General features: G+C 40.6%; 1 protein-coding gene across 4 annotated transcripts in view; it reads right to left on the bottom strand.

Annotated features, from left to right (window-relative positions):
- Positions 1 to 2,509: 2,509 nt before the first annotated feature.
- The window catches only part of GCNT1 (glucosaminyl (N-acetyl) transferase 1), a 45,572-nt gene continuing 25,339 nt past the window's right edge, over positions 2,510 to 22,742 (bottom strand). For 3 of the 4 annotated variants that reach the window (XM_050759629.1, XM_050759627.1, XM_050759628.1), the window contains 2 exons: positions 8,687 to 8,832; positions 2,510 to 7,196 (listed from right to left, as the gene is read on the bottom strand). In XM_050759629.1, the coding sequence (XP_050615586.1) occupies positions 5,766 to 7,052 (1,287 nt within the window). In that variant the 5' untranslated portion in view covers positions 7,053 to 7,196; positions 8,687 to 8,832 and the 3' untranslated portion in view covers positions 2,510 to 5,765. Of the gene's footprint in view, positions 7,197 to 8,686; positions 8,833 to 9,535; positions 9,832 to 22,742 lie in introns of those variants that run through there. The other variant, XM_050759630.1, reaches the window with a different exon arrangement.

Genomic DNA, 22,742 nt, shown 5'->3' with positions numbered 1-22,742 from the left:
GAATGCTCCTTTCTGTTCAATACTTTCATAATTGAGATCACATTATATGTAGTCTTATTTCTCAATATAGTCTCTCAAGTATCAAGGATATTTTTAAAAAACCAAATACCAAAACTGCTAATTTGATACAGAAAAATTTTCTTTTAATTTGAATCATCTTTATTGAATTAGTTTTTCATATTAGCCATTTCTATTTCTTATTGCACTTCTATGAATTGTTACATCCTTTGCTCATTTTTCTCTTGGAGTCTTCATGTTTAAAAAAATATGTTAGTATGAGGTAGTGGTGGGGAGTGCCTATAAAGGGTACAGGGTTTCTTTTTGGGGTGATGAAGAGGTTCTAAAATTGATTATGGGCCAGGCATGGTGGCTCATGCTTGTAATCCCAACACTTTGGGAGGCTGAGGTGGGAGAACCGCTTGAGCTGAGGAGTTTGAGACCAGCCTGGGCTTCATAGTGAGAACTGTCTCCATATTTAAAATAAAAATAAAATGGGTTGTGGTAATGGTTATAATAAAAACCACTCAGATATACACTTTAAATGGGTAAACTGTATAATATGTGAATTATCTCAATAAAACTGGTTTTAAATATGAGTATAAATCATTTCTATATTAAGGTATTAAGCCTCCTTCTTCCAAAATCTGTAGGTAAATGTTCTAATCTCACTTGCCTTTTACTTTCTCATATTCAGAAGATATATATTTTTAGTTAAATGTATAATCTGCTCCTTAATGAATCCTCCTATTGCCTTTATTTGGAAAATTCAGTCACATCCAAAGATAGTCACTAATACGTTCTTCTGGCTTATTTTCATTTTTCACCTGGATTTTGGTGTACATTATAAAGCCATAATCTGGTATTCTCCAAAAGTTTACCTTCCTTATGTTCTTAGGATTTTTGGAATATTTTATTTATACTCACATCTATTTCGGGGCTACTACTGCATTGGTCTAAGAGGTCAAATGTAACTATTAGTACATTTTCAATATTTTTTAGCTGTGAAATATGGTTTTATATCTAGTATCTCAAGACTTCATTACTTTCAAAATATTCCTATTCTTGCACATCCTTCAGATGAAATTTAGAATACTCTCAAGCCATTGAGAACATTAATAGACTTGCATTCAATTAATTCACAAATAGAAGAAATGCTTAAAATATTTCATTTTAGGACCAGGCACGGTGGCTCATACCTGCAATCCCAGCACTTTGGGAGGCCAAGGTGGGCAGATCACCCGAGGTCAGGAGGTTGAGACCAACCTGACCAACATGGAGAAACCCCGTTTCTACTAAAAATACAAAATTAGCCAGGTGTGGTGGCACATGTCTGTAATCCCAGCTACTCGGGAGGCTGAGGCAGGAGAATCGCTTGAACCCAGGAGGCGGAAGTTGTGGTGAGCTGAGATCGTGCCATTGCACTCCAGCCTGGGCAACAAGAGTGAAACTCCATCTCAAAAAAAAAAAAAAAAAATCCATTCAGCTAGGAGCACTGTACTTTTCCATCTATACAGGTCTTCTGTTATCTTTGTATAGTTCCTGCACACATGCTCAGTTTGTCTATAAATGTGACAAAGCTTGTTGCCACAACGAATGGTGATATACTACAATTATATCTTAAAGCGATCTTTGTCCATTGACTTTTGGATATCTGGAGGTTTTTGCTAATTTTATATTAATTCTAAGATGAGATTCCCAGGCTTTCTACTTGGACCATTATATCATCTGCAATAATAACAACAGTTTTTTCTTTCCCAATAGTTGTAATTCATTTCTAGTTTGGGTCTTCCTGCCTTAAAAAATTGTATCAATATTCTGATGACAAGCCCTGAAAACATTAAAGCACATATTAAAAACAAAATCTTTCACAAGCAGGCTTACAAGGGATATGTAAAGCTTTCAAGCTATAGAGAAAAATCTGAGATTCATCAATGTTGCCACTTTCTAGAATCTGTTTCATCTAACTTAGGGCTCTTAAAGAGCACCCGAAGTGTTTAATAGATCTGGTGTGACAATATTTGGAGCAGGCACTCAATACTGGGGGCATGGGGTCCCTTTTCCCTCAGCTGTGCCCATCACATTCAAACCAACAGCAGGTGATAGCTCCTATTAATCTTTGCTACTAACTGGAAAACTGTTCTCTTTCTTCAGTAGACACAGTTGAAGTGTCTAATGTCCTAGAATGCAATACTGGTCATTCTTCTAAAGCCTCCCAGTAATCTTTTTGCATAATCTGTGTTAGTTTTTGACATACTCTCTTCCCCTCTGACATTTGTGCCTTGAGAATGAATCTTACTTTTAATCACTACTTGCACACACTCATTTGTTACAAAGTACATCAACTACCAAATTTAACATTTGAGTGCTGGTTGCTAACAGAAAAAGGAATAAAAAATTTGTGCAGACAAGGCCTTGGTTTCTGAATGGCTGATTTTAATGGTGATATGACTGATTCTAACTGCATTCCATCGCGCCCACATTCAAAAGAGTAAAACTTACGGTGACCATGTTTATCATGAAATAGTATTGCATTTATTTTAAACTGATGGTACCCAACTTACTTAAAAATCCTAAGAGACTTAACAGTTTTTCAACTTTACCACAGTGCACAAGTGATATGCATTCAGTAGAAATCATAGTTTGAGTACCTATACAATCATATTTTTTACTTTCAGGACAGTATTCAGTAAATAACATGAGCTATTCAACACTTTATTATAAAATAGGCTTTGTGTTAAATGGTTTTGCCCAACTGCAGGCTAAATATTCTGAGAACATTTAAGGTAGTCTAGGCTAAGTTATGATTTCAGGTTACAGATATTAAATTCATTTTCAATATGATATTTTCAAATTATAACAGGTTTACCGGGACCTACCCACATTGTAAGTTGAGGAGTATCTCTACCTAATATAGTGAGAAATTATTTTTATTTTTCTGAACAACTGAAAAAGTCCAATTCAATCGACCCTACAGAGGAAATGAACTGAAACATGGCCTCTTCTTACCCAAATCACTACAAGAGAAAATCTACTTGTTATTTAAGTGAACTGTACTGAATAAATGACATAAACATATGTTTAGAAACAACAACACTGCATTTTCAAGGCTGAGTGGCTGTTTACTGAGTTCTGGGAAGAGCTTCAGTAACTGCCTGTAAAATAAAGAACAATTTTTATTAACTCTTGTCCTTAGTAAGAAAGATATAAATCTTGATGCAATACTCATTAACTGGAATCCTTCCATTACAAAATTTTTGTTCATTTATGTTTAAGGACTTTTTGTTAGTTTGTTTGTTTTGGAGATAAGAGTTTCACTGTCACCCAGGCTGGAGTGGTGGTGGGATCTCAGCTCACTGCAACCTCCACCTCCTGGGTTCAAGAGATTCTCTTGCCTCAGCCTCCCGGGATTACAGGTGCAAGCCTGGTTAACTTTTTTTTTTTTTTCCCTATTTTCAGTAGAGATGGGGTTTCATCATGTTGACCAGGCTGGTCTTGAAGTCCTGAAGATTACAGGTGTGAGTCACTGTGCCTGGCCATGTGGACCTTGGAGATACAGACTCTAAAATCCTACTTTTACATTTGTGATGAAGAAAAATATCCCTCAAAACCTGTCAATTTAAATATAAATCAGATGTAGTCACACATAATAAACGTGCTAAGATAAATAACTTTGCATATTTGTAATTTTCAGAAATTTTAATTTCCAATTTTGCTAAGTTCAAAAATACATACGAGATAAAGCAAACAGGGCACAATGTTAACACCAGGTGAGGGTTATATGGTGTTTACTACTGTTTTACTTTTGCTGTAGATTTGCAATTTTTCAAAATAAAAAATGAAAAAATGTTTATAAGACAAAATGTATGTCACTGAGTATCACTAGTTTTAGAGTTAAAAAGTGCCCTGTCTTACAGGTAAAAACTTTTCTGCTAAGAGAAGCATGGGAGAAATATTTGACATGCATTAAAGGAAAAAAGTGGTTTAGAAGCCAATAAAGAGAGAACACACTGCAGGTACCGCCCTCATCACTAGTATCTCTTGAGTTTTCAAAACATGTTCCTCTTGCTCCAACAGACTCCCATACTAATCATGCAAAAACACAGCAATCCACCAACTTCACGTTTACAAATGATAATAAAAGTTTAAAAACATCCCTCTCAATAAGATGAAAATGTTTTCTGACTTTCAGGAATACAACAGGTTTTCTCAGTTGAATGCCTTAAAACTAATACTCTGAATTTCTCACGTACTATTTAATTTGGCTATGTTTTAAAAATACAGTACATGATTTTAATTCTTGTTTAAAGTCTAACGCTCAATGACAAAGCCTCACAGTTCCTGGTAGCTTGTTTGCTGAACAGTATCAACACGGCAAAATTATAAGAACTTCTTTTTAAGATTTGAATGTACTTTGAGATGTGAGACGGCATTACAGCAACCCCAAATTGTCTGTCTTATGGTGAAAATGGAGAGAGTAAAAATTGTATGCTGTGAATGATACCAAAAACTAAAAAAAAGTCTGTCCCAAACCTAAAGTTCCCTTCCCAGGCCTTCCAATAGGCCCTGTGGAATGACCGTTCACTTCTTTCCTCCTCATGAAAGGTTGAGAAAGGAGGAAACTTACAACCCAGCGGCAGGTAATGGGAAGACCCAAGGATAGGGCCAAGTCCTTTCAAATGAAGATACAGGTGACACTGGGATAAAACAATCCTGGGAGGTTGGACACAAGTAGACTCAATGAGTGACAGCCTTAATTTTGGGGATGGTGTCAATGTTGGTTTTTACACTCATCATGGGCATCAGAAATGGTTTAAATACATTCTTTTTCTCCTCCCTCCCACTCCCCAGCCCCTCAAACCTATATCATCCTTTCTGTCTTAGTTTTCTGTACTAATTACTGGCAGTCAGATTGTAGAGACAATAATTTAGGGTCCAGTGAAAGTAAATTTTTACACAGCTTGATAGCAGTCTGGGGAGACTGAGGAAAGGAAGATAGAGGCAAATCTCTAGAAAAATGGAGTGTTTCTCTTTGTAGAAGCTATAATTTTTTTTTAAAAAAAAGATGTCTTAACTTTGCTAATAACCTAAGATGATTTGTAGAAATTAACTAAAGTAGAAATTGTCATTTTTTTGTTTTTGAAAATGTATGCATTTTGCAAGCAAAAATAACACAAAAACAATGTTAAATCAAGCCCATTTTAAGCTCCCTGAGATGACATACAAACTACACAGTACAGTATTAGAGCAGAAAATAAATTATTTACAAAAATCACTTAGAGTAAAATCAAATTTCCATTTCAACAAATATAATATCAGATTAACTGTATCCTTGATTATTTGTTGCTGTAAGTTTATTCATACCAGAAAAATGGTCACATTTAAAATTCTCAAAATAGTTTTGGCACAAGTCACATCTTCTCATGTTGCTAAGTCCCTGAGCACTTTGAACAGGCTGACTTTATGCATCGGCCTCTTCCCCATCCACCCTGGTCCCCCCTTTCCAGAATGCCTTGCTACCTGCTCTGGCCTCAAGGCTACCTTTACCCCTCTCATCATTAACTCTAGATGAACATTTAATGTTATCACCTTTCTAGCTAATGATGCTCTGCAAAAACCATGCAGCTTCTCTGACAAGAAGATCTAGAGTCCCCGCCCCAAAGAGGAGCTCATACCATCTTCCTCATGCTCACTGACAAGGAAGGGGAAACAGATAAGGGGTACGTTTTGTGTATCCTTCTTATTATTCATAAAGTTGCCTGTAATGGTCAGTGTTTTAATGTCTCCAAAGCTTTATGCCTCAAATGCTCATCCAAACACTGGATGGCAAAGAGGTCAACATCCACGTCAAACTTATTGGCAAACAAGTGGTGTTTGCGCAGCATCCAGTTCAAGTCACCAGCTCCAAAAATGCACACCGAGCGCACGTGGACTCCATCGCAGGGAGGGTAGGGGGCACCCTTGGAAACATCACCCTCAAAGTATTGCCACTTGACAAACCTGGCAACTGCTTGCATGTCAGACAAATCGTACTTATGGCTGGCAGAAAGTGAGCCCGGGACTTCAGGAATCCTCTGGATGGTGGCCCAGAGATACTCATCAGGGCTGTATGTGTCTTGCGCCCACTCCATAAACTTCTGGATGTTTTCATTCTGTAGTACATACCCCACATACTCCCTACTGACCACAAAGTAGGCACTGCCAGAAAAAAGAGGTGTTTCGAGCGGAGGAAGCATTTTGACAGTCCCTGTGTTTGTCAGCTTTCCATTAACGACCTCATACCGCTTTTTCCACCTTTCTTCTTTATGGGATGGCATCCTCTCCGTTTCCAGGCTGTTTTCTCCCATTAACAACTTGAGCTTCCTGACAATTTCTAGGTTGGTTTTAATAGGAAAATCCATACCACAAAGATTTATCAAGTACTTCCAGTTTGCACTCATTGCATAGAGGTCCTTCATGCAGTTGAGGTCAGCCTGAACCCGACTCCATGATGCATAAACCACACTCTCCAATCGGCTGGCCACAAAGACATTACTGAAACAGGAAGCGATGCCCATCACTGCAGCTAAATAGGAATCCTCGGATTTTGTGTCCACATGAATGCAATAGAAATTCTGAGGCATATAGATGGCCCTCAGCAGCCTGTCAAGCATTTCAATCTTGTGATGAACCACTATAGAATATGCTATTGGAAACTCTGCCTCTTCTTTACTAAGGGGTTCTACAATATATTTGCGTCTCTTGATGAAAGAAGTACAGTCACTGGTCATGTTTATATAGTCGTCAGGTGTCCACCGAGGGCGCTTTTTAAATTTCACTGTTAGGATCTCAAGCTTTACCTTTTGGATTTCATTTACATCACCCTGTAAAACTTTGGTGCAATTAATATCACTACTAGGATTCTCCCCAGCAAGCTCCAAGTGTCTGACACTTACAAATTCGGGCTTTTGATGAATCCTTAAAACGGAGAAGGTGATTAGGGAAAAAACAAGAACCACAAAGTAGTATTTAGTGGGATAAGAAAAAAGTCTCCTTCGCAGCAAGTTCCTCAGCATTTCAAACAATAATCAGGGATTTTCGTTGTGAAGGGCAGTCTTCTATGCTTCAAGCACCAGTGATTTTTTCCTCCGTTGTGACCTTGAAGGTTGTCAGTTTGCATTTATCAGAGCTGCAACGGCATCTTGAAATGAAGAACAGCACTGAAATAAAAGAAGCAATTATAACTCTCTCTATATATATATGTATGTATGTATGTAGAAAGAGAGACAGAGAGTTTCACAATAAATCTTCTCAGGCTCAAAATCTGTCCTCTTTGCTATGAGGTCAGGTTTAAAACAAAAACAAAGTGGCTGAACCAGAGGAAAAGTGGTAGTAGTACAGGAAGCTCACAGTCTCTAGTATTTATACCACAGATTGAAAAAGAAAACAAAAGAAAAACAAACTCCAAATCCCAGCACCTGGATGCACTACAATATCTAACAACAAGTATTTTACCTCTCTGGTATGTTGAGGTGCAAAACCATAGTTGGAGACCTAGGCAATAATGATTGAACAGTCTATAGTTAGTCAGTTTCTGACACTGCGCCAGAATTAGCACCCCTTGTCTTGAAATTGTTAGTAATTTAAGTTCCTCCTGACATCTTTTAATGTCCATTAGCTGGTGTCAGCAGCCCTAAAAGAGATCAGATCCATTCTGCTTTTTGTTGACTTAGGATTTGGGGCACACTTAGGAAGAAGTTTGGAAATGGTTGTGACTTTTTTTTTTTTTTTTTTTTTTTTGAGACGGAGTCTTGCCCTGTTGCCCAGGCTGCAGTGCAGTGGCGATCTCAGCTCACTGCAAGCTCCGCCTCCCGGGCTTACGCCATTCTCCTGCCTCAGCCTACCGAGTAGCTGGGACTACAGGCACCCACCACAACGCCCGGCTAACTTTTTTTTTTTTTTTGTATTTTTAGTAGAGACAGGTTTTCACCGTGTTAGCCAGGATGGTCCCGATCTCCTGACCTCGTGATCCGCCCACCTTGGCCTCCCAAAGTGCTGGGATTACAGGCGTGAGCCACTGTGCCTGGCCGGAAATGGTTGTGACGTCTAAGAATCTTCGGAGGAAGGGCAAGTCAACGGAATTTTCAAACTGGATTGAAAAGGCTCAGATGAAACGAGGCCCAATTTTGGACTGTGTTGGGTTGGTCTCACAATGAGTTTAGCTCCATGCCAGACACTACAAGAACAAAATATTCATAATCCAAAAGAGAGATACAGCTTGCGTTTTCTGCAGTAGTTAAAACGGACTGTAATAACTAAGTCTTGCAGAAAACAATAGTGTATACAAATTGTAATTTATGACAGACCTTCATCTATATTCAAATTTTAGGAACACAACCCACTTTTACTATGTAAAATGCTTACAAACATTCAATAGCTTTGTTTCCAAAAATCAATTTTATAACTTGGCAACTGGTTCTACAGCTGATAAGCACTGCTGTTCTAAAAAAAGAAAGCCAAATACTACCAATTTGACCATTATAAATCTGTTCATAACAAGATTTCTAGAGATTTGACACTAGTTTTTAACGCCAGAAACTTAACTATTTCATTAGGAAATGAGCTGTGAATAGTAATAATACAAATAAAAATGAATAAATGACTATCATTAATATAAAATAATGTTAAGAAAAGCGTTTAGACTTTTTACCATTTAAAAGTAAGGACAGTCTGAATCACTTAGTGCTGATTCCAGGTGACATCCTGTCCCATTCTGAGCACTTCGCCTGCTGTCAGGTGCGTTAAGTGTCCGGGCATCCAGCGATAATGATGTGTTCCATGAGGCTTTAAAGAAATCTGTGAAATTAAAAAAAAATGTGTGAAGGGATACATATGAACATATAGTATTCACACACAGAAAATATGTTGGCGAACTAATCCTACATGTTTACTTTTTTTTCCTCAAAATTATAGGTGGTTAACTTTCCTCTTTTAAAATTTCCTTCTCTCTAGTCTTACTTATTTTTCTAATTCTATGTTTGTGGATTGCTAAAGATTTGAAAACATCCTGAAATTTAGGTTAAGTTCTTTGAAAGAAAACTCTAGCGGCATTTCCCTTAATGCATACCAAGGAACAGTTTAGTGGTGCAGTATGATTAGAAAATCCAACATATCCTTTCCCCCACTGTGAAGATTCCCAATGCTCACTGGCAAATTAATGACAATCCTGCAGCTGAATTTGTTGCTCATCTCATTTTCTGCTAACAATCTTGATCACCACCCTACTCCACACCTCTATTAGAAAGCCACCATGGGGAGCTTCTGTAACAATACATAAGAATTTCAACCACTAAAATGTCAAAACACTACACAATGTATGCCTTTAAGTAATTCCTGCCCCTTACAGGTTCAAGGCATGTAAGGAAATATCTATGGAATCATTAGCAGACCACGAACTAACTGAGAGAGACTTGAGTGGGTCTCACATAACAAAGAATATAAACTTCAGACAACTGGTCGAGGAAAGTCACTAAACAAACAAATAACAAAAACAACAAACCCTGGTCAGGGTAGGCAGGGGTAGAGGTCTGATTCCCATGGTGGACACACTATAAATTATCCTGTTTCAACAAAAAAAAAATTACAAGGCATGCAAAGAAACACAAAAGTCTGGTCCACTTACAGGGGGTGGAACAAACAAAGCAGTCAATAAAAATGTCCCCCAAGGAAGCCCAGGCATTGGATTTAATAAATAACTTGAAATCAGCTCTTATAAGTATGTTCATAGAACTAAATAACTGAAAGGAAGCATGAGAATGGTATCTAACCAAATGGAGAAATTCAATAGAATGTACAACACAAAGAGTGAACCCTTAATAATAATAATGTATATAACAAGTTTGGGGAGGTAGAAAAATAGTTGAAAAAATAATGTATCAATAATTAATAATAATGCATAAATACTGGCTTAATTGTAAAAAATGTACCACACTAATTTAAAATATTAATAACAGAAGAAACAGTGAGGGGGCAAATGGAAACTCTCTGTACTTTCTGTGTAATTTTTCTGTAAACATAAAACTGCTCTAAAAATAGTCTATTAATATTGAAACAAAAATTAATTTGCACATCCAAGAAGTTCAATGAGCTGTTAAGAGGATAAACTCAGATACCCTCACCTAGACACTTCAAAATCAAACTGTTGAAAGGACAAAAGATTTTGAAAATGGTAAAGAAAAGTGATTATACAACAAATCCCGAAAATGATTAACAACTTCAAATAAAAAACAATGGAGACCAGACGACAGTGAGTGACATATTCAACGTGCAGAAAGAAAGACTGTTAGCTAGGTGTGGTGGCTCATGCCTGTGATCCCAACACTTTGGGAGGCTGAGGCGGGTGGATCACTTGAGGTCAGGAGTTTGAGACCAGCCTGGCCAACATGGTGAAACCCTGTCTCTTACTAAAAATACAAAAATTAGCCAGGCATAGTGGTGGCACGCCTGTAATCCCAGCTACTCGAGAGGCAGAGACAGGAGAATTGCTTGAACCTGGGTGGTGGAAGTTGCAGTGAGCCGGGATCAGGCCACTGCACTTCAGCCTGGGCCACAGAGCAAAACTCCATCTCTAAAAAAAAGGACTGCTAACCAAAAATTCCATAATGAGCAAAATCATTCAAAACAATGAGAAATTAGGATACCCCCAGATAAATAAAACAAATATAATTTATCACTACCAGCCTTACCCTTCAAGAAATACTAAATGAAGATATTCAGGTAGAAATGAAAAGATTCTAGACAGCAACTCAAATCCACATGAAAAAATAGAAAGCAGTAGTAAAAGTATATATATACACACCTTTATATATATATAAAGTAAATATATATAAAGTATATAAAGTATATATATAAAGTAAATATATATAAAGTATGTATTTATATATAGGCAAATTTATAGTATGAATGTAATGTTCTTCGTAATTCTCTTCTCATCTGATTTACAGCTACGTTAATTTATGATGACAAAACTGTGTTGACAGGCTTATAATGTGTACATTTTTTATATATATATATATATATATTTTTTTTTTTTTTTTTTTTTTGAGATGGATTTTGCTCTTGTTGCCCATGCTGGAGTGCAGTGGTGCAATCTTGGCTCAATGCAACCTCCAGCTCCCAGGTTCAAGCAATTCTGCTTCAGCTTCCTGAGTGGGTGAGATTTCAGGCACCCGCCATCACAGCTGGCTAATTTTTGTATTTTTAGTAGAGACGGGGTTTCATCATGTTGGCCAGGCTGGTCTGGAACTCCTGACCTCAGGTGATCTGCCTGCCTTGGCCTCCTAAAGTGCTGGGATTACAGGGGTGAGCCACTGTGCCCGGCCCTGATGTATTTTTTTATCTCACTGAATGGACAAATTGGAACCATCATAAATTGCTGGTAGAAATGTAAATGCTTGGTGAAGCTGCTTTAGAATGTTTGGTCGATCCACAGAAAATTAAAACTAGAGTTACCATATGACCTAGCTGTTCCACTATTAGGTATATACCCAAGAGAAATGAAAACATATTTTCATGCAAAAACTTGTATACAAATGTTCATAATGGCATTATTACTAACTAAAATAGTGGAAGCAAGCCAAATGACCGTGAACTGAAGAACTGATAAACAAAATGTGGCATATCCATAAAATGGGATATTATATGGGTATAATAAGAAATGAAGGTCTCACACATGTTCCATACAATGTAGATGAAGAACCTAGAAAACATTAGGCTAAGTAACACTCATTTACTATATAATTCTGTTTATATTAAGTGTCCAGAAAAAGCAAATCCATATAGACAGAAAGTAGATGAGTGTCTGCCAGGGGCTGGGGACATGGGGGGATGGCAATGACTGCTGGTAGGTACAAAGGTTTCCTTTGAAAGTTCTCTAAGTAGATAGTGGATATTGATGTAGAACTTTGTGAACATATTGCATACTTTACAAGGGTAAACATTATGGTATGTGACTATCTCAATAAAGCTATTATTAGAATAATAACAATAAAGTTCCCCATAGTAAACACATTTTAAGTTACAAATTGTGACATCACTGAGTTTCAGGTTTTTTTTTTAAACAGGAGAACTAGAATCATCTTAAACAGGATTTTACAGAATGTGGGCACATGAAAGGGTCACCCCAAAATCTATATGGAAAATACAAAGTTCAGAACCAAACACTTGGATCTCACCTCAAAAATGCATAGGTCTTTACCACTGTCGTCTACATCCTAAACAGCCAACATGATTTGAAAAATACTTTTTACAACATAAAATCACTAGTTTTGGGTTTTAATAAGATGGATAAGTGTCTATAAAGGAGGTAAATATGTGAGAAAACAGTGTCTATAAAGAAGGTAAATATGTGAGAAAGCATTATTTTATTAATAATGCTTTTGATTTTGTCTATTTATCATCAGGGTGAACAGAAAAGTCAAATCATTAAGAGGAATTGTAATTAACCAACCTAAGTTCAAGACATAGAACGTTTTCTTAAGTAAAACTCGGTTAAGAATCAGAAGGGTGAAAGGAAAATGAGATTTCATAGCCAAAGAGATTTCCAAGAAGAAGAGAAGTTTAAAGGGAAGTAAAAATATGCACATGCTATACTATTTTAATGCAATTTTAATCACCAAAAATTACTTAGTTTAAGCACACTCACACAAGGAATGAATAACAAAATAATTAAATAACAAAAATGTGGCCATGGGTAGTTAATACTGCTCAGCCCAATGTTCCTTCACCTTTATATTTCACTCAGGAAGTATACTCACTGAAGAATATCTGGTGGGATATGCCAGTGAGGGCAACTACAGAAGAGTAAGAAACATTCTAAATGACAAAAGCTCACAAATTCTGGGAAAGTACGAAAAACGCAAGTCCCAAACCACACTAAGCCTCACTTGCTCAAGGCCTACACAACCCAACAACTGTCCTGGGGCATGTCCTGAAGAAGGTCCCTCATTGCACACTGGTCCTTTCCTGGAAGAGGAGATTTCCTTATGGACACCACCCTATATAATTTTAAGTGGAACACATAACCTAAGAAGAAATGCAAAATGAAATAATTCCACTGTGAGTAGGAACAGAGGAAAGCCAGTACCTGAAAGCAATGGTTCTTGGTATGTGACTTTTAAGACCAAGAAGTACAAGAATACTAAATTCTAAGAATATTGAAAATAAATACTGACCTGTTATACAGTCAATAAGAAGAAAAGCTAGTCAAGGAAGCGAACAAGAAGATAGGCATTGTGTGCCCCTAAGGTGATGATATGGTCACCAGAAGTGTTCCAACACAAAGAGAGTAAGCACCGCCATATAGAAAGGGTGCCACTGAGTGCTTAATGGAGTGGGCAGACAGACAAAATGACCTCAGGGAGGGGGAGACAGGAGGCAGGAATCAAACTGGAAAAGCAGATGGATGAGAGGAAACTGAAAAAGCAGATGCACAAATCCCAGGCTGACAGGTGAGAAAGAACAGACCAGCTCTATTTACACTGCAGGATCTTCAAAGGGTGCAGGAACTGGTGCTGATTGCACAGATCCCTCTGAAGCGGAGCTGCGGAGAGTGATGGAGGAGTAGTGTTGCTTTGTTTTTTGTTTTTTTGTTTTGTTTAAAGTATCCACTAGTAGCTGTTTACAAAGCAGCTGGGTTTCTACCTCAAACTTGGCAAGGACCCACCCAAGATGTAGTCTCTGCAGAGGCTCTCCCTTCCAGGGCACACCAGGCCTAATGGAAAGCAGTTCCCATCCAGAAAACAGTGGGACCCAGGCACAGTGAATATCCTTCTCCATTTCCAGCTTGCTTATCCCTAGTAGTTCCCAGAACTTTGATTGTCAGCCCAGGGCAAGATTTTTTTTTTTTTTTTTTTTTTTTTTTACTGGGGACTCCAACCATGCCAAGAGAAAGAAGGCTTAAATATCTTGCTTAAATTGGGAGTTCCCCAAATGGTCAAAGGAAACATACTGTTCAGAGAGAAGAAAACGACCACTAACATCCTCAGGATATAGAAAACTACCACTAACATCCTCAGGATATAAAGTTAAAAATATGTTTAAAAAAATTAACGAGGTACAACATATTTTCTGAAGACAGCCAGGGCAACATTTTCACCCAGCATTTTCTTCTGCTATATGACCTTGCCACTCCCCAACCAAGAAGTAGTCAAATTCCCTCCCTCTTGAATTTAAGAGGCCTTATTGAGAGGTCAAGTCAGCGGGACTTCCTGGGTCGAGGATTATAAACGCACCAATCAGTGCTCTGTGTCTAGCTAGAAGATTGTAAATGCACCAATCAGCCGTGTGTAAAAATGGACCAATCAGCACTGTGTAAAATGGACCAATCAGCATTCTGTAAAATGGACCAATCAGCAGGACATAGGCGGGGCCAAATAAGGGAATAAAAGCTGGCCACCCAAGCCAGCAGCCGCAACCCGTTCTGGTCCCCTTCCACGTTGTGCAAGCTTTGTTCTTTCACTCTTCACAATAAATACTGTTGTTGCTCACTCTGGGGCCGCACCACCTTTAAGAGCTGTAACACTCACCGCAAAGGTCCACGGCTTCACTTATGAAGTCAGTGAGACCATGAACCCACTGGAAAGAAGAAACTCTGGACACAGCTGAAGGAACAAACTCCGGACACACCATCTTTAAGAGCTGAAACACTCACCAGGAAGGTCCATGGCTTTATTCTTGAAGTCAGCAAGACTAAGAACCCACCAGAAGGAACCAACCCTGGACACATCTTGGTGACCACGAAGGGACCATCACCAAGTGGTGAATACCATTGGACCCCTTTCGCTTGCTATTCTGTCCTATTTTTCCTTAGAATTCGGGGGCTAAATACCAGGCACCTGTTGGCCAGTTGAAAGTGACTAGCGCGGCTGCCAGACTAAAGATACGGGTGTCAGGTTTTCTGGGAAAGGGCTCTCTAACAACCTTCGACTCTTCAGAGTTGGGAGCATTGGTTTGCCTGGAACCAGCTTCCACTTTTCCTATACTTCCAGGTGGAGCCAAGGGTCGACAGAGAGGAAAGCCATGCAGCTGCGGGGTCCTGACAGAAAGTTGGTTGACCCTGCAGCCATGAGCGGAACTGTCCAAGTCACGTTACCCAAGTAAGACTCGCCCATCTATCCTATCTCTCCTGACCCTTGCCTCCTAAGTCCTAACGCCTGTCAGACAAACTTCTTCTCACCTCTCTTCTCCGAGACTAGTCCCTCTTCTAAAAACCACTCCCTGTCTCTGGTGCTTTTCTAGTTTCTCCTATAAGAATGGAGCTGGGCGACATGACTTCTCCCCTTTCTAGGTCCCATGACAGCCATCTTGCTATTACTCACCTTCGGGCCCTGTATTTTTAACCTCCTTGTCAAATTTGTTTCCTCTAGGATTGAGGCCATCAAGTTACAGATGGTCTTACAAAAGGAACCCCAAATGAGCTCAACTAACAACTTCTACCGAGGACCCCTGGACCAAGCTGCTGGCCCTTCAACTGGCCTAAAGAGCTCCCCTCTGGAGGACACTACAACTGCAGGGCCCCTTCTTCACCCCTATCCAGCAGGGAGTAGATAGAGTGATCATCACCCAATTCCCAACAGCAGTTAGGGTGTCCTGTTTCGAGGGGGAATTGAGAGGTGAAGCCAGCTAGACTTCCTACATCAAGTGGGCAGTTGGAGAACTTTTCTGTCTAGCTAGAGGATTGTAAACACACTAATCAGTGCTATGTGTCTAGCTAGAGGATTGTAAATGCACCAATCAGCATTCTGTAAAAATGGACCAATCAGCACTGTGTAAAATGTACCAATCAGCACTCTGTTAAATGGACCAATCAGCAGGACATGGGCAGAGCCCAATAAGGGAATAAAAGCTGGACACCTGAGCCAGCAGCGGCAACCCGCTGGGGTCCCCTTCCATGCTGTGGAAGCTTTGTTCTTTCCCTCTTCACAATAAATCTTGCTGCTGCTCACTCTTTGGGTCTGCACTACCTTTAAGAGCTGTAACACTCATTGCTAAGGTCTGCGGCTTCATTCTTGAAGTTATAGCGAGACCAAGAACCCACCGGAAGGAACCAGCTCCGGACACATTATGATTATGGTTTGACCAATAGAGTTTGGCAGAAGAAATGCTATGTGACCATCAAGGTAAGGTCATGTAAAACCATGCAGTTTCCACCCAGTTGTCTTGAAAAATGTGCTCGCTAGACAGAAGCTCCCTTTTAGAACCAGCTTCCATGCTGTAAGAAGCCACATGGAGAGACCAGATATAGGCACCCAAGTCAACTGTTCCAGCTAAGCCCCATCTTCAAGTCATCCCAGCCCAGATGTCAGACATGTGAGTGAAGAAGCCATCAGATGACTACAGCCCCTAGTCACTCCAGTCTTCACTGAATTCTTGACCAACAGAATGTGTGAGCAAAAAAATAAAATGATATTGTTGTATGTTACTACATTTGAAGTGGTTTGCCTCACAGCAATAGATGACTAGAACAAACAGGAAACCACATAAATAGAACAAATAGCAAATAAAAAGAGCCCTTGAAAATTATTAACATGATAGCAAACATGAAAAACTTGGCCAGGTGTGGTGGCTTGGTCTGGGCACAGTGGCTCACACCTGTAATCCCAGCACTTTGGGAGGACAAGGTGGACAGATCACCCAAAGTCAGGAGTTTGGGACCTGCCTGGCCAACATGATGAAACCCTGTTTCTACTAACAAAATTAGCTGGGCGTGATGGTGTGTGCCTGTAATCCCAGCTACTTGGGAGGCTGAGACAGTACAATCGCTTGAACCCAGGAGGAGGAGGTTGTAGTGAGCCGAGAGCGTGCCATTGCACTCTCGCCTGAGCAACAGAGCAAGACTCCAGCTAAAAAGAAAAAGAAACTAAATAGAAGGGTTGGAAGATAAAGTGAGAAACACTCTCAGGGAGTAGAGCAAATAGACAAACTGAGGGATGAGAAAATAAGAGAAAACATACAGTCATTTAGAGAACCAGATCGGAGACCTACCATATGAATAACAAGAGCTCCAGAAAAAGAAAACAGAAGAAAAAGAAAAATGGAAGGAAGTCGTCAACTAAATAGACTATTTCCCAAAATGAAAGAATGGTTTCTAGATTGGAAAATCTCCTAGGGTATCAGCACAGTGGATGACAACAGACCCACACCAAGATGTATACATTAATCATGAAATATCAGGACAATGGGAGGAAGAATACTGCATATACTTTCAGGGGAGGGGGGAAACTAACCCGCATAAAATGGATTCAGAAGCAGAATGTCTTCACCCTTCACAAAAACCAGCCACAGAAACCAGGAGACAATGGAGTAATGCCTTAAAAGTGCTAAAGAAAACAATCCCAGCTAAGAACTCTTATAATCAGATGAACTAATCAAAATAAGGGTAAAGCTGGATGTGGTGGCTAATGCCTGTAATCCCAGCATTTTGGGAGGCAGACGCAGGTGGATTACTTGAGGTGAGGAGTTCGAGACCAGCCTAGCCAAGATGGTGAAACCCCATTTCTACTAAAAATACAAAAAGAATTAGCCAGGCATGGTGGCACACCCTTGTAATCCCAGATACTTGGGAAGCTGAGGCAGGAGAATCACTTGAACCTGGGAGGCAGAGGTTTGCAGTGAGGCAAGATTGTGCCACTGCACTCCAGCCTAAGGGACACAGTGAGACTCCATCTCAAAAAAAAAAAAAAAAAAAAAAAGTAAGGGTAAATAAACACGTATTAAGACAGGCAAGGTATCAAAATATATACTTTTAAGTACCTTTCCTCAGAAAGCTACTGGAGAATGAGTTATATTCAATAATTATTAGCCAGGTGCCATGGCTCATGCCTCTGATCCTAGCACTTTGGGAGGTGGAGGTGGGTGGATCGCCCGAGCCCAGGAGTTCAAGACCAGCCTGGGGAACATGGAGAGACCCTGTCTCTACAAAAAATATGAAATTATCTGCATGTGGTGGTGTGCACCTGTGGTCCCAGCTACTCAGGGGGCTGAGGTGGCCTCCCACCCAGGAGGTCAAGGCTGCAGTAAGCCATGATCGTGCCACTGCACTCCAACCTGGGCAACAGGAGTGAGACCCTGTCTCAAATATATATATGTATTATTAACCAAGAAAGGAGAGGACGTTAGTAAGAATCAGAAAGGAGATCTAACTGAAGAAGAAAGAAAAGGGAATCCCCAGGTCAAGGAACATCTTGGCCATATAATAAGCCAACAGACAACCACAGCAGACTGGAACCAGTCAGAAGGCCCTGGCGGAGACATCTTCAAGAGGACAAAACTGGCCGGGCGTGGTGGCTCCTGCCTACATACGCACGTCAGCATATGCACACATCTATGCATAAGCAGACCGCTGATGGATAAACCTGGGTCACCAACCTACTGCCCTTCAGCAGCAGGAAGCATGGTCTAAGTTCATTTGGCTTCTAGTCCCAGTGAATACTTCTCAATTTCACTGACTCCCCAAGGACTATTGTTCTGTGTCCCAGTGGCTGCTGTGACTGGAGCAAAATACCAACTACTGTGTTTGATGTCAAAGCCATGCCAGTTATCTCGAAGGACGGTGACCCAAGTGAGGGAGCCCAAATGCCACCCAAGGCAGGTCAAGGGAAGGAGCAGGAAGCAGATAAGATTACAAGGCAAAGGCCTTGCCATTCAGGGTGGAGTTCTTTCCGGCCAATTGCACTTTTATAGCCTCATCTCATCTCAGGGCATTTGGTCTCTGTCCCCACCACACTCTTGCCCTGCTTGGAGGGTAGTCACTGACACCTGACTGCTGTCTGTGGCTCCCTGCAGTGAGCTGCTTAGTTCCTCTGTGGTCTCACACTGAACAAACAGCTGAGACCCTAACTGTGGCTGGCCATGAGGAACCAGCCTAGTTCTTCTGCTAAAAATTTAGATCTACTGTCTTTTTTTTTTTTTTTTTTTTTAGTTTTTGTTTTTAGTAGAGATGAGGGTCTCACCATTGTGGCCAGGCTGGTCTCGAACCCCTGACCTCAAGTGATCCACCCACCTCTGCCTTCCAAAGCACTGGGATTATAGGCATGAGCCACCGCACCCAGCCCTATTCTTTCTTCTGACTGCCAGAGAAGAGTTGTTTCTATTTCCCCACACTTGCAGGGACTGAAGATATCTAAAAGCATACTCTGTTTAAGATAAAATGATAATAAGCAATTTTTCAAAAAAGCCTAAGTCCCTCAAACACAAAGAATACAACTGAAGTAGCAGCATCAAAAATGTGAAAGTTAGAGGTAGTGAATGATAACTGCCCACTGCACTCCAGCCTGGGCAACAGAGTGAGATCTCAGAAAGCTGAATCCTAAAGCAGACTATGGGGAAAGCTGACACCGTGCAATTTACAGCCCACCTTCTGCTGAAGGGTAGACTAAAATAGAGCAATGCTTTCCAAATTCTGAAAGAAAACTATTTTCAATTTGGAATTCTAAGTAACCAACCAAGCTATTGGTAGAATGTGGTGTAACAGAAAGGCATTTTTATACCAGCAAAGTCACATGCACCTTTCTCAGCAGGTTACTATGAGAAGCATGCCACTAAAAGATGAAATTCACCAGCAACTGTAAGAGCATTAACATCACTAACCTGGAGTGCTTAATACGCTCTGGAACTCTTCTAAATGACTTACCTGTATTAACACATAGAATCTTCAGGAGAATGCTACATAGAAAGTATTATTTTCCAGATGAGGAAACTGAGGCACAAAGAGGTTAAATAGCTCTTCCAGCATCACATGGCTAGTAAGCAGAAGAGCTAGGCTTCAAATCCACATAATCTGGCCCCCAAGTTTGTGCTCTACTGTTCATGAAGAAAAAGACACAATCCAGCCAGGCACAGCGGCTCACGCCTATAATCCCAGCACTTTGGGAGGTTGAGGCAGGCAGATCATTTGAGGTCTGGAGTTCGAGGCTAGCCTGGCCAACATGGCGAAACCTCATCTCTACTGAAAATACAAACATTACCCAGATGTGGCGCGCGTCTGTAATCCCAGCTACTTGGGAGGCTGAGGCAGGAGAATCGCTTGAACCTGGGAGGCGGAGGTTGCAGTGAGCGAGATTGAGCCGCTGCACTTCAGCCTGGGTGACAGCAGAGTGAGACTTTGTCTCAAAAAAAAAAAAAAAAAAAAAAAAGGAAGAGACAGGATCCAGTAATCAAGGGACCCAATATAAATGAGGCAAGAGAAATCCTAAGATTACAAAGGGAAAGCCCAAGATGACGGTTGCGTGGGAGTACTAGGAAGAAACCAGTCCTTAATTAAAGCAAGTGAACAGCTCCAGAAAATATCTGAGATGAAACAGAGAACCCCTGCTGTAAATTAATGGATTTAGAGGAGACTTTGTTAACTAAGGTAGAGTTCAGAATTAAATAAGTAAAATGCAGGCCAGGTGTGGTAGCTCACACCTGTAATCCCAGCACTTTGGGAGGCCGAGGCAAGCTGATCACTTGAGGTCAGGAGTTCAAGGCCAGGCTGGCCAACACGGCAAAACCCTGTCTCTACTAAAAACACAAAAACTTAGCTGAGTGTGGTGGCATGCACCTATAATCCCAGGTGCTTGGGAGGCTGACGCAGGACAATCGTTTGAACCTGGGAGGTGGAGGTTGCAGTTAGCTGAGATAGCACCACTGCACTCCAGCCTGGGTGACGGAGTGAGACTCCATCTCCAAAAAACGTAGAAGTGCATATAATAAACAAACAATATGAAAAAATGCCATTGAGTACAAGTGAGTAAAATATGCCAACAAGTACGTACAATAAAAGAAATCATGGTCGGGCGTGGTGGCTCATGCCAGTAATCCCAGCACTTTGGGAGACTGAGTTGGGCGGATCATGAGGTCAGGAGTTCGAGACCAGCCTGGCCAACACGGTGAAACCCCATCTTTACTAAAAACACAAAAATTAGCCAGGTGTGGTGGCGCGCGTCTGTAGTCCCAGCTACTCGGGAGGCTGAGGCAGGAGAATCACTTGAATCTGGGAGGCAGAGGTTGCAGTGAGCCAAAATGGTGCCACCGCACTCCAGCCTGGGCAGCAGAGTGAGACTCTTATCTCAAAAAAAAAAAAAAAAAAAAAAAAAAAAAAGCAATCATGGTATGCTAGGCTCAGTTTATACATGGTTATAATAATACAAACATTTGAGTTGTGGTCAAACAAAAAGCATGACAATATACAGAGCGTCTCAAAACTATTTTCATAATAATACTAGGCCATTCTGCATCCTTTTCACTCCCTCTGTTATAAACAGTGCAGTTTTCCAGGGGCTACATGTGTTTGTTCTCAACAGAGTAAGTGCAGAAGTGTCATAATTCAGGTATTTTCTATTAAGCCAAACTGTAAAAGAGATGTGCAAAAATACAAAAACACTGTTATTCTTCTAACTTTTCTAAAAAGATTTTCACAAGAAATTACTTATGTTAAAATAAAGGGCTTATTGTTATTTTCACAGAAGTAATACTTAAGATTTTTGTTTCTTCTTTTTTTTTTTAAGACAGGGTCTCACTCTGTCACCCAGTCTGTAGTACAATGTCATGATTGCCGGGCGCGGTGGCTCACGCCTGTAATCCCAGCACTTTGGGAGGCCGAGGCGGGCGGATCACAAGGTCAGGAGATCGAGACCACGGTGAAACCCCGTCTCTACTAAAAATACAAAAAATTAGCTGGGCGCTGTTGTGGGCGCCTGTAGTCCCAGCTACTCGGGAGGCTGAGGCAGGAGAATGGCGTGAACCCGGGAGGCGGAGCTTGCAGTGAGCCGAGATCGCGCCACTGCACTCCAGCCTGGGCGACAGAGCGAGACTCCGTCTCAAAAAAAAAAAAAAAAAAAAAAAAAAAAAAACAATACAATGTCATGATCTTGGCTCACTGCAGCCTCACACTCCTGGGTTCAGGTGATCCTTCCACCTTAGCCTCTCAAGTAGTTGCAACCACAAGTGCACCCGACCGGTGTCTCTTTTTTTTTTTTTTTTTTTTTTTTTTGTAGAGATAGGGTCTCACTATGATGCCCAAGCTGGTCTCAAACTTGGTCTTGAATTCCTGGCCTCAAGCAATCCTCCTGCGTTGGCCTCCCAAAGTGCTAGGATTACAGGAATGAGCCACTATGTCCAGCCTCAGTTTTACTTTCTAATAGAATACATACCAATAGATATAACCCACATAAACAAAAGCTCTTTGTGATCCTCAGTGATTTTTTAGAGTATAAACAGTGCTGAAATAAAAAAGTTTTCAGGGCAGGCATGGTGGCACACACTTACGATCCCAGCTACTTACAAGGTTGAGGTGGGAAGATCACTTCAGCCCAGGAGTTCCAGATCAGCCTGGAACAACCTGAATCAACATAGCAAGACCCCATGTCATAGTTCAAAATACATACACACGACAAAAAGTTTTTCAGAATCGTTGACTTTGGGGATGACAGACAGCCAGGAAATGAATCCAAGTGTGGTGGAGGGTTTTGGTTGAAAGAGGATTAAACCCTCCTTAATGGTCAGGTGGGGTGGCTCGTGTCTGTTATCCCAGCACTTTGGGAGGCTGAGGTTGGAGGATCATTTGAGCCCAAGAGTTTGAGACTAGCCTAAGCAAAATGGTGAGATACCATCTCTACAAAAACAAGAAAAATTCAAAAATTAGCTGGGTGTGGTGGTGCATGCCTGTAGACCCAGCTACTCAGAAGGCTGAGATGGGAGGATCACATGAGCACAGGAGTTCGAGGCTA

Source organism: Macaca thibetana, chromosome 15, assembly GCF_024542745.1.
Source record: "Macaca thibetana thibetana isolate TM-01 chromosome 15, ASM2454274v1, whole genome shotgun sequence".
Taxonomy (NCBI): domain Eukaryota; kingdom Metazoa; phylum Chordata; class Mammalia; order Primates; family Cercopithecidae; genus Macaca; species Macaca thibetana.
This window is presented reverse-complemented; position numbering and strand designations above follow the sequence as displayed.